Genomic DNA, 13,194 nt, shown 5'->3' on the forward strand with positions numbered 1-13,194 from the left:
CTAAATCTCCCGTGTTGCACATTAAGCCCATTATTTCTTGTTCTATCTCCAGTGGACACTGATAACAAATGACCACAGTCCTCTTTATAAAAGCCCTTGACACATTTAAAGGCTGTTATCAGATCTGTCCTCAGTCTTCTTTTCTCAAGGCTAAGCCTGCCCAATTTTATTAACCTTTCCTCACAGATCAGGCTTTCTAAACCTTTTATCATTTTTGTTGCTCTTCGCTGGATGCTCTGAGTTATCCACATCTTTCCTAAAGTGTGATGTTCAGAATTAGACACAGCACTCCAGCTAAGGACTCATCAGTGCCAAGCAGAGTGGGTCAATTACCTCCTGGGTCTTCCATACAAATACTCCTGTTAATACACCCCAGAATACTACTCTTTTTCACAACTGCATCACATTGTTGACTCATGTTCAATTTGTGATCCACCATAACCTCCAGATTCCTTTAATCAGTACTACCATCTCACCATTTATTCCCCATTTTGTGGGTGTACTTATAATCTTTCCTTTCTAGGTGTAGTACTTTGCACTTGTCTTTCTTAGATTTTATCTTCTTAATTTCAGACCATTTCTTCAATTTTTCAACATCCTTTTAAATTTTAATTCTGTCCTCCAAAGTGGATGTAACCCCTCCCATCTTGAAGTTATCTGCAAATTATATAAGGATACTCTCCACTCCATTATCCAGATCATTAATGAAAATATTGAAAAGCACTGGACCTAGGACAGACCCCTGTGGGGCTCCAAAAGATACATCCTCCCAGTTTGACAGCAAATCATGATAACTACCTTGCCCATACGGGACCTGCTAAATTCTGTTTAAACTTGCATGAAGTCATAATCCCCAAGGGAATGAGCATTCAGTAGCTTCTCATTCTACACTGTATTGAAGGTAATCCAAGTGTGTGTGTGTGTGTGTGTGTGTGTGTAAATGATGCATATAATCAATACGGTCTTGTTTCACTGAAAAAATCTGCTAACATACTTTTTAATTTTAATTCATGTGCACAGCCACATTATAAATACCATAAGAAAATCTTTCATAAATTGTTTTCTTTTGAATTAAATTTATTAGGCTTTAGTACCTGAAATGGTTAACAAACATAGGTAAAACAGTGTGCTACTTCAATAACACTTCCTTTACCTCTGCGTGTGAATATTGTTCACATTACATAGCAAATAAACATAGCAGTCTGAACCTATTTTCCAGTGAACATCTGTAGGCATCCTTAAATGGCCACACAATGCGGTGACAGCTTAGCATTATCTCCACTGGAGACTGTGGTGGTTTATAGACAACTGGGGAAAACGTGTGTATGGAAACTTGTACGTGCTTTGCAGCTGTCAGTGATATCAGTCTGTTACTTTAAAAAGCAATAAGTCCTTTCCCCAAAAGAGGAAATATTATAGAAAAGTCTTATTTACATTTACTTCTGCATTTATATCAGTATTGAAGTCCAAGTATTCATCCATTTCTCCATCAAATGCAAAGTAGTGGTAACGATTTCAATGCCAGTCTTTGTGACCTGTAAATGCCTTGTTTTCTCTTAAACTGGAAACTTTTGTTGAAGGCCTGCAAAAATTATAAAATCATCCTAATGCTTTCTCCTCCTGCTCCTCAGAACCAAGGTTAACTTTGGTGAACAAACTGACAACAGTCAGACTGCTACTCCCTTCAATAAGCAATTATTTTTACAAAGTTAACATATTCCAGCTGCTTAATCTTTACTTTGAATGTTGAACAATACCCGCAGCAATTATCCATTTCAGCAACCATTAAAGCTTTCTGTTCTTTAACATGGTTTTTTGGGCTGGCTTATACCCAAAGGCAGCAAGACTGGCATAAATGCTAAATATCCCACCATGTTATAAGATTCCAACCTGATTCTCTTTACCACTAAGAATCAGGAGGAGAGAAAAGGTTTGACTAGCTGATGGACCACCTTCAAAATAAGGCACCCATCTCATTAGTCCCTACACAATATAGTAAGAGAGGAAGCTTCTATTTGAGGAAGGCCAAGTCCAGGTAAATCACACCATGACAGGGCTGGAGAGCTGTAACAGCAAAGGCTACCAGCCAGAAAAGAAACTCTGTCCTTTCACTCCAGGTGTTAAACAACATCTACTATGGTATTAGAGAGACGAGGTGAAATCTTGGGACCGACACAGTTACAACTACGCTGCATAGCTACTGGAATGATCATTTTAAAATCAGTAGGCTCAAATAACTTTCACTCAACAGTCCAAAAAGAGAAGGCTGAGGAGATCTCTGGCCTGCTGATGTTAGTTTTCAATAAATCTTGGAATACCAGGGAAATTTTAGAAGACTGGAAGAGTGCTGATATTATGTCAATAAAAAAAGGACACACCAAATGACCCAGAGTCAAAAATAATGAGGACCAGGTAGTCATACAGAATAATCTTGATCATTTGATAGGCTGGGCCCATTCAAACAAAATGTGTTTTAATATAGCCCATTGCAAAGTCACACATTCAGGAACTAAGAATTCAGCCCACATCTACAGAATGGAGGACTGTCTCCTGGAAAGCGATGACTCTGAAAAGGATCAAAAGATCACAGCGGACACACAACTGAACTTGAGCTCCCAATGCAACGCCATGCCAAAAAAAGCTAGCGTAATCCTTGGACATTGTGATACAGCAACTACAATCATCAGGGATATTGTGGTTGTCAGTCCCTAGGTAGAATCTCCCAGGAACAGAAGGCAAGACACTTTCAGGAGATGGTTCTGAGCTCTCTTTTACTGGGGATCAGAACGAAGCAGACTTATTGGTTTTAAGTCACAATGGAAAGCAGACCTTCATCCACTAATGGAACTACAAAATAATCTGCTTCGGTCTCCCAGAAGGCAAACAACAAAACAATACCAAACAAGCTAAACGAGGGAGGAAAAGAGAAGAGGAAGAGATAGCAAGTCTAAATCCTATTGCCAAAATGTTTGAAGGCTACTTAGCACCTAGATATCATGGCGGTATGCACATTAGGAATTAATATATAGAGAGTTTCACGTCATATTAATTGCTCAAAAGATTGAAGGTTGCCAGGTGTTGTTTGCAAGGTGTGCTGAAATGGCCCATCTTGATTATCACTACAAAAGGGTTTTTTTCTCTCCTGCTGGTAATAGCTCACCTTAAGTAATCACTCTTGTTATAGTGTGTATGGTAACACCCATTGTTTCATGTTCTCTGTGTATATAAATCTCCCCTCTGTATTTTCCACTGAATGCATCTGATGAAGTGAGCTGTAGCTCACGAAAGCTTATGCTCAAATAAATTTGTTAGTCTCTAAGGTGCCACAGGTACTCTTTTTTTTTTTTTTTTTTGAGAAAGACTTGAGTTTCTCAGTGTTTTGAAAAACAATGAAATACTATGTAATTTCCTTGTTATAAATTTAGAAGACACTGGAATTTAGCAACATACACAAATAGGAAATGTTCTGACCTTACAAACATTGGTTATGAAGGTTTCCTTTAACTCTTCTCTGTATGCTGGGTACTGCTCAGAGGAAACAATTTCTTGTGATGGACATACATGCCAAGTCCTCTAGACTGAATTAACTGTATCACCTCCCCCCTCAATCAGCCAAGATCAGTGGGGTTAGAAATCAATCACAAATTATGCAAACCAAAACACTTAGAATAAAATAGAGCGTTTGTCAGAACTTAATTGAAATCCGAAATCCGTATGAATAACCTCAGCTGCTGTATCCATTTGTGCTTACCCTTGGGAAACAGACCAGAGGAAGCTATTTTTGCTATAATATTAAAATCACAGCACAGACGGACTTCCGTTTTAGAAGGGGAAAATATTAAGAAGTTATCTTAGCTGACCCAAAGCCCTCAAACCCACACTACAAATCTCACTCACATGTTATAGACTGGGCATTCATTCAGAAAATTAGGAAACAGATTTGCAGGCTACACACCAGAAGTCTGAATATTAAGCATTTCAACAGTCTTCATTTTATAACAACGAAAGCATTTGGCATTTTTTTGAAACGTTGTGTTCTCACACACAATTCTCTAGCAGTCTGAGTAAATAAATATATAGATGTCTTTACATTTATTTTTGCATTACTTAAAACAGTCAAGTACAATTATTATTGTTAAATGGCCCATATTTGAAAAATACTTTCCTTTGCTCAGTGACAGATGGAAGGTTATGTAATGTACATGTCAGGACAACAGCAAAGAATCACTTGAACACAATGGCCTCTAAATGGTCTCTACATTTTAACATTTCAAGGAGCTTTTCATAAATAGGGGTATAATTCCTGGGCTTGTTTACACTTTAGCAGTTTAAAAATGTAATCATAATTTCTGTATGTATTCTCCATTTCTAGAGGTTGTTTTATTGATGGAAGTGACTGACTGATAACTGGGGAACAGAGAAAATAGACTTGCACATCTGATCTCTGATGTAAGAATACGTAACATATAAAAGAAGGTACTGCCCAAGGGTAATAGTTGATTTTACATACCCAATTATCAAACATCAGACTTAAGCCCTATGGACTGGGCCTCCAGCCCTTACTCACTTGAGTATCTCCCATTTCAGTCAATTGAATTACTCATGAGAGTAAGGTCTGCAGACTCAGCCACTAAAATGTTTCTTATCCTTTGTGCTGCTATAGGACTTTTGAATATCATATCAAAAACATCTGTTTCTAAGACAGTAGGAGTGGGAGTAGAGAAGACATGCCCTAGTGTGGAGAGAGGTGGAAAAGGGTTGCTCAGTTGTGATCCCTTACTTATCAATTCAGCAAATGCACTGACAGACTCCAAATTGAGGTCTTGGGTGGATATCAATGGCTCTTCTTCATTAACTTACACAGGGGATCAAGCAGAGAAACATTTGGCAAGGATTTTGAGTTTCTGGAAAGTAACTGTAGCAATATTCTATAACATTCATAATTAAAGTACAGCATAGAATATTATGTTAATATACTGTTTGATCCAAAATGTTTATCCTCCAAGGTAAATTTTTATGGGCTGACAGTGTGGGACAGAAGAAATGTTGCTCTTTGGATCTAAGTTTGAGTAAACAACTTAGCTAATTGTTTCACTTACTGTTAATAAATTGTTATTGCAAAATTATAAAAACCCCGCTGGTGGTGTTATTAGGTTACACGCTGCTCTGTTAAAGGGGAGAGAGTGATTCAAGACCATGACCATGAAAATTTTTTGACTGAAACACCTACCATTTTCCACTTTAAGAGTCAAATGTAATGGGAAAATGAAGACTCTGTGTCCAAAAACAGGTGATAAAGATTATTACAAATTCCTAATTTTTTTAATGTTGCTAGAAGGGGTTAATATCCACTGGAAAGATTTCCTAAGAGGTATAATTAAAAGCATGTAGAAATTCCCACTATGCAAGGGTATTTAAGCTTTTGCTGCAGTTCAGCTGCCCTCATGGGAACAGCCAACTAGGTAAGCCGTACACGGCACGACAGGTATCACACTGGCTAAAGATCTGGGCCCAGATTTTTAAAAAGTATTTAGGCACTGCTCTGCTCAGCATTTCAATCCCTAATTGATTTAGAAGCCCAAGACTCATTTTCAAAAGTGACCTAGAGGCCTGAGTCCCACTGACTTTCCATAAGACACAGGCTCCTACAGGCCTATGTCACTTTTGAAAATGAGACTTAGAAATCCACAGCTGGTCTGTGCCAGTCAACTCTGGTTTGCAGGGCTCAGGCTGCGGGGCGCTCCCATTGCTGTGTAGACTTCCTGCATGGTGGGCGGGTCCCAGAGCTCAGGCTCCAGCCCAAGCCCAGACGTCTACACAGCAATGAAACAGCCCTGCAGCCTGAGCCCCATGAGTCGAAGTCGGCTGGCATAGGCTAGCTATGGGTTTTTCTTTGCTGTGTAGACATACTCTTAGGCTACTAAACCAACTAGCCACTGCAATGCTGAGTGAAACAATGCCTAAATACCTTTTAAAAATCTGGGCCTTGATGAGCAGAAGCTACAAAATGAGGAATTTCTTTTTTCATGCATTTTATTGGTAAAATCAACCCACTATTCAGAAATAAGGCCACAGATATTAAAGGGCAGGTCAGAAAGGAAATCAATTGTGCCCATTGTAACACCCCATATGACACCTTGTACCTCAGGTTCATCCCTATTATATGATTATGATATATGGTGTATAAAGTATGCCTTGAGAGATATCATTTCAAAACTCACAACCTACTGAACATTATTATCCTGGTAAAATATGTGCAGCAACTATGTATGTAAAATTGTGAGATTCTACTGTATAATAATGATCTTACATTAGCATGTAACTAAGTTAGAAAAGCAGGCTCAAACTAGTTTTTCAGCGACAAAGGAACATTTGCACACCAGCAGGGAGCTAAAGAGTCATTATCTATTTCATCGGAGATTCACCAGCAGGGAAGTTGTAAACAAGACATTTACAACTCACCTGAAGGACAGCCTGCAGAGCACATAGCAATGGAATTGCTGACCCCATGATCAAGCAAAGACTTTTCCAGTATAAAAAGGAGAGACAGTGACGTACTCCTCACCTCTCCTCCCACATCTCTACTCACAGCAGCATGATCTCTTGAAAGACAATAGGAGCATCATTGAACTGTTGGTGTGGGGGAGGGAGGGGTGTGTCCTAGCTGGAAGGTGTTCCACTTTGTATGAACTGCTCTAAGCTTTTGGGTGAGAAACCTTTTTGCTTTCAAATCTTATATAGGTTGGTAATATTTAGGAATTAGATTGCGGATTTATCTTATATTTCTTTTGTAACCAACTCTGACTTTTATGCCTTTATCACTTATAATCACTTAAAATCTATCTTTCTCTAGTAAATAAACATGTTTTATTGATTTGTCTAAACCAGTGTGTTTTGGTTGAAATGTTTGGGAATCTGTACTCAGGTTAACAAAGGCTGGGGCACTATAATAATCCATCATTTCATCAAAGGAAATTAATGAGCTTGGTTTGTTCAGCAGCAGGCTCAACAGTGCAAGATGCACATTTCTGGGATACCAGGCTGCGGCTAAGAATTAGCGGGTGTCACCCTGTATATAGTTCATGAGTGGCTGGGAGAGCATTCATGTAATTTTGCTGGGAGCGACTCTATATGCTAATGTCTGTGTGTAAGCAGAACCTGGAGAGGCTGAGTTTCACTAGCAAAGCAGTGTAAGAGGCACCCCAGGCTGAAGAGTTAAGGGGACTCAGTGGTTCAGTTTGTACCCTGGGGAATGTCACACGCAGGCAAATGGTGAACACAGTATTTACAAAAAAGAAAAGGAGTACTTGTGACACCTTAGAGACTAACAAATTTATTTGTTTATTTAAATATTATAAGCTTTATGAGCATAAGCTTTCATGAGCTACAGCTCACTTCATCGGATGCATGTATTTTCCACTGCATGCATCCGATGATGTGAACTGTAGCAGCAATGCAAGGAATTCCAGAGCGAGCATACTATATTCTCTCAAATGAGGCAAAACCCAGAAAAAGTGTATAACACACATTTCGCCAGTGCCCACAAAAAAATTTAAGTAAATAATGATACAGCAGGTGGAATGTTTTCATTTAACGTGTAAGTTCCACCACTGTTGAATAGTTAGCAGTTTTAACTAGGATGACGTTAAGTTTTTATTCATATGACATGCCAACAGCAAAATCTACTCCGATCCTTGCCAATCAGAGACTGAATGGAAGACTAACCTCAAAGGAATTCATTTTACAGGACAGGAAGATTCTTTCCGTTATGAAGAGGTTAGGGTACACTAAATCCTACTCTCAGAGCATACATTCTGTGTAGCACTGTATTTTAATAGCTTTTCCGACCAATGGACTATTAAGGTCAAGTTGGCTGAGGACCTACAGTCTCTGTTTTTCTAAATAAATGATCCATTAAACATTGTTAAGAAGAAACACACTCAAAAATTACTTAGATAGCTGCAGCCCATTATCAGATGTAGTCATGAATATATAGATATTATTAACAATTTGCTATTTTATTAATTGACCCATTAGAATCTTTACTTGAAATGAAAGAGAAGAAAAATAAAGGAACAAAAGAATAGATATTCTTTATACTTATTTGCTTAGGTAGAACTTTACAGGAGTATATCTTTTCAGATGGAGAGACTGAAATATACAGAGAGACAGAAAAAACTGACTGTCTACTTTACAAAGGCAACGAATGAGGTAAAATAATTAATGGCATAAAGACGACAAATCAGGAATATCTGTTCCCCTTGCCTCAAAGGAACAAGGGGACAATCCATGAAATTAAAAGGTGGCAAATTCAAAAATCGATAAAAAGAAACTTTTTCATACAGTGTATAATTCAACTGGATTTCATTGCCACAGGAATTCCTTCAGGACAAGAACTTAGAAAGATTCAAAAAAGGATTGGACACTTATATGGCTATCAAGAATAGACAATTAACAATTAATTTTGGAAGTGATACTAAACCTCATACATTAGGGCTTAAGCCACTCTCTAACAATTAGCCATCAGGATGTGCCTAATATGGGGGGGCAGATTATCCCACTTCTGCTTACTGTAGGGTTCCTACACCTTCCTCTGAAGCATCTGGTGCTGGCAACTGTCTGAGACAGGGTACTGGCCTACCTTTGCCTACCACAGGTCTGGTATAGTGTACCAATTCCTTTCTTCCTATATTTGCATAACAGAAGTTCAGTTCTGCTATGTCTATCTTTTCTTGGCCCCGCCCCAAAAAAGAATGTTTAACTTTATGTTTTATCTCATTAACTCTGTTCACACAAGGGAGATCTCTAACTTTTGGATCATCCTGGGAAAGGACGTGTTCTTGTGTTATTACTTTTAAGCATACTGATTATGTTTATACTGTATTAATATAACTCACTTTAGCTTAACCAAGCATTGTAATTAACACTGATTCCATAGCACAGCTATGGTTATTGTGTGTTTCATAAGATGCATTTTTTGCTGGTATTGAGGGGGGGAAGGGGGAGATTCCCACTGTGTATGTGAACTTCTTGTGGTAAATAAGAGCTCACAGTGTAGGATGGGGGAAACTAGCAATATTTTCCCCTTCTTCCCCCGCAGCCCTAAGAGCCAGAGAACAGAAGTAGCAGGCTAGGGGGCTGAGAAGGCCTGGCCCATCTGAAGACCAAAAGCACTAGCAGGTGGCATCACTGGTGGACCAAGGGTCATCCTTACTCCCCTGAGCACCTGAAAAGGAGTGGCATTAGTAGTGTAGGAGCGGGAGACAGGCCAACAAAATGATAAGCTGGGAAAAATTACCAAACTCCCCAGAAAAACTCGACGATGGAATAAGATAAAAGATTTAGGGAGTTCCATGTATTTTAGGATAGGTTGGATAAATCAGGTTTATACTGAAAAGCCAGCCTGAATCCTAACTAACTACAGAACAGCTGCTACTATTCCATAATACTTACCATGTCTCCCTTTCTGCTCCGACATCAGTTAACCATTCCTGGCTTCATTCTACTCTCTCTGCTTCTCTCTATGATGTCCCCTCTTATGACTCTCCCTTCTAAATATATAGCTACACATTTTTCATTCTCTCCATGAATGAAAGTCTCTCCCTGCCTGTAAGGGATTTTGTCAACATTCATTTGGGATAACGTGTGTAACTCAATTGATGGGTGCACCACTTGTGAATAAATGTAGCCACCTCAAACACATGCCAATACAGCCTCTATACTATATAATGTGTTTTACATACACATACATGCACATCTATAGCCAAATAGAATATACGATGGTGAGAGGATACATAAAACATTTTATTGACTTCTCCTTGGGTTCACCATATTACCCATGAGCTGTGAAGCCACTACATTCTAGGTAGGGAAAGAATATATGAAGATAGTATAAAGTTTTTGTTGGCACAACTTTAAGGTGATCATATAACTCCTTTCTGGCACAGGTACAAGCTAGAAATAAATGGCAATAAGAAATATATAGCACTCCATATTAATATATATTTTCTTCATGGCTCTTATTTTGTTTTCTATGTCCTTTGGATTTTTTTTAACCACTGAAGGGTTTCTGAAGTTATACTTTGATAAACGCAGTGAGCAAGTACCATGTGGATTATAAAACTAAGCCACCTATAAGGATTTCAAACCTTAACTATTATTACAGCTGTTTGTAAGATAACGATAACTGTGTTTCTCAGCAACTTTCAGTGTTTTTTAATAGCCCATCGACTTCAGTAGGGCCAGAATTTCACCCAGAGTGGGATTGTTTCCATTGATTTAAATGTGTTTTGGATCAAGTCCTAATAGCCTTTTCAGAGGCAAACGGTATTTTTCATCTCACAGTATACACTCTAATTTACAGGGTGATTGAATAGTTTACAAGTTTAAAACAAAAGTATTACTGTGTGTATATTGATGTATATATTTATTTGTGTACTTCTATAATATTTAAATAAAAAAGTAATGTTCTATATAGGCATATACTGAAAATGCCTAACTGCTCACTGTGGTCAGCTTTGTACCTAATCTAGAGGGACAAAAAGCAATTAATGTGTAATACAGTCTTCAGTAATTACATTAATGAACAGCCGTTATACTGAGCATGAGCAAATGGAAACATTTTCACTCATCCAACTTGAACAGGAAGAAATTGTGGGGAAGCTTTTTGCCTCGAATATTTAGGGATTTGCTAAAGACATAATCAATGTATACTTTCTAGCTAGATTATTTGAGAGTTTTGGACCAGAGTAAAAATAAAAATTACCCACTACTGTTCCAAGAAAGATAAACGAAGTGTAGAGGAAAGGGTCATAAAAACAGGTGGAGACGTCAAGGCGGTGACTCTGTTATTAACACTATATTGTGTCTATCAACACAATACAATGTGTTGATTTACATATAACTGTCCACTATTGGCTCTCTAAACTCACCATAATTTATTCAGTTAATTTCTTGTAGGTGACACAGAAGAAGCGATCTGAATGCAAAGTGGAGAGTGCCCTTCCAGACCAGCTCAGGAAAATTAGCACTAGGAGCAGTGGGGAAGAAAGCATGAAGACACTTATGGGAGAAGCAGACAAATAGAATGTTGAGCCTGGTGTCATTGGCAGAGAGAGCAGGAAGGCAACATGAAAAGCATAAAGTAATGTTTAGTATCAGGGGGTAGCCGTGTTAGTCTGTATCCACAAAAACAACAACAAGGAGTCCAGTGGCACCTTAAAGACTAACAGATTTATTTGGGCATAGGCTTTCGTGGCCTAGAACCCACTTCATCGGACGCATGGAGTGAAAATTACCAATGCGGGCATTATTATACTGACACATGAAGAGAAGGGAGTTGCCTCACAAGCGAAGAACCAGTGTTGACAGGGCCAATTCGATCAGGATGGATGCAGTCCACTCCCAATAATAGATGAGGTGGTATCAATTCCAGGAGAGGCTTTTGTAATGAGCCGGCCACTCCCAGTCCCTATTCAGGCCGAAATTAATAGTGTTAAATTTGCAAATCAATTTTAGTTCTGCAGTTTCTCTTTGAAGTCTGTTTCTGAAGTTTTTTTGTTCAAGTATAGCTACATTTAAATCTGTTATAGAATGTCCAGGAAGACTGAAGTGTTCTCCTACTGGCTTTTGTATGTTACCATTCCTGATGTCCGATTTGTGTCCATTTATTCTTTTATGTAGGGACTGTCCGGTTTGGCCAATGTACATAGCAGAGGGGCACTGCTGGCACACGATGGCATATATAACATTAGTAGACGTGCAGGTGAATGAGCCTCTGATGGTGTGGCTGATGTGGTTGGGTCCCCTGATGGTGTCGCTAGAGTAGATATGGGGACAGAGTAGGCAACGAGGTTTGCTACAGGGATAGGTTCCTGGGTTAGTGTTAGTGGTGTGGTGTGTGGTTGCTGGTGAGTATTTGCTTCGGTTGGGGAGCTGTCTGTAAGTGAGGACTGGCCTGCCTCCCAAGGTCTGTGAGAGTGAGGGATCGTTTTCCAGGATAATGTTTGTTTCCAGGTAATGTTTGTTTTCCTGATCACATTATGGGTCATGGTCTATCATGAAAGTACACTAACCTCTATCAAATACCCACGATTAATGGGTACAGGACAAAACAGAAAGCTTAATTGTAGGGACACTTTATAAATAATTTTCTCTACCATCGGATAGTCACTGGTGATCGGAAATAGAAAGTTTTTCACATTACTCACTCCCCTAGTAACCGAATTAGCAACAGAAAATTCTCTCCAACTGCTTACCTCTTTTGCACTTTTAATTTTGGCCAGGAATGTGTACAACTCCATTGTTTCAGCAAACAGTGCCCGACATACTGCCTGATAGTGGTTTGGCGCCTCTGATCGTGTTGGTAGATGGGCAGCACACAACTAGGGAGGAAAATAAAAACTGTTATATATAGACACATACACAGCTGCTTTTACTAACACAACACAGGTAGGAACCGACTGTACTTACAGAGTAGCATCCAAATGTTCCCTGGACATATTTACGTCAGTTTATTTTTTTAACCAATGACAGTTTCTATTATACATTGTTTTCAAGATTCTGCAACCTAAAATAGAGATGCACTTAACTTCAGGCAGCAATTAAAGTACATTTCTTTACTTTTCTGCTGCCCTTACGTTTTTGTAGGAAAAGTTCTGATAGTGAAGGAGAGATTAGGAGACATTCAAAAAGATGCCGTCACTTCCTGGAAAACTTTGAAACACAGTCTATCTGGAAGCAATTTCCATTTTAAATTATTTTTCTTCCCTTCCCTTTTAAAAATAATACACTTCGGATATTTAACTGAAAATGGGATAGTTGATCCTCAGACATTTTTCCCTTCCAAGGTCATAGCTCTTAGTTTATAATAGCATAATTGTCTTCATAGCAACACACTGATTGCACAAAGAGGACTACAACTTTAAGCGAGCATCAAGACAAGATTATCAAATAAACAAATGTTTTGTTCCTACTCAAATGATGTTCCTAGTAATAAAAAAGAAAGTAAAACACAATGTATTTTACTGTAGCATAATTGTTTCTAAATAGAATCTTTTTCAGAATTTTCTATCAGATGTCAGGAGCTTTTTAAAATGAAAGCATCTTAACTCAATTATCAAGAAAAAAAGAGTTCCCTAACAAAACAACTTAAAGAGCCAAATTCTGAAAAGATTTACATGATTGTCTAATATA

The 13,194-nt window shown here is 38.5% G+C and overlaps 1 protein-coding gene across 3 annotated transcripts in view; it reads right to left on the reverse strand.

The window, feature by feature from the left end:
* SPIRE1 (spire type actin nucleation factor 1) overlaps nt 1-13,194 on the reverse strand; it is a 173,269-nt gene that overhangs the window by 52,428 nt on the left and 107,647 nt on the right. For all 3 annotated transcript variants that reach the window (XM_043539901.1, XM_037892887.2, XM_037892889.2), the window contains exon 4: nt 12,258-12,383. In XM_043539901.1, coding sequence (XP_043395836.1) covers nt 12,258-12,383 — 126 coding nt within the window. The remainder of the gene's footprint in view (nt 1-12,257; nt 12,384-13,194) is intronic.

This window comes from Chelonia mydas, chromosome 2 (assembly GCF_015237465.2).
Source record: "Chelonia mydas isolate rCheMyd1 chromosome 2, rCheMyd1.pri.v2, whole genome shotgun sequence".
Taxonomy (NCBI): domain Eukaryota; kingdom Metazoa; phylum Chordata; order Testudines; family Cheloniidae; genus Chelonia; species Chelonia mydas.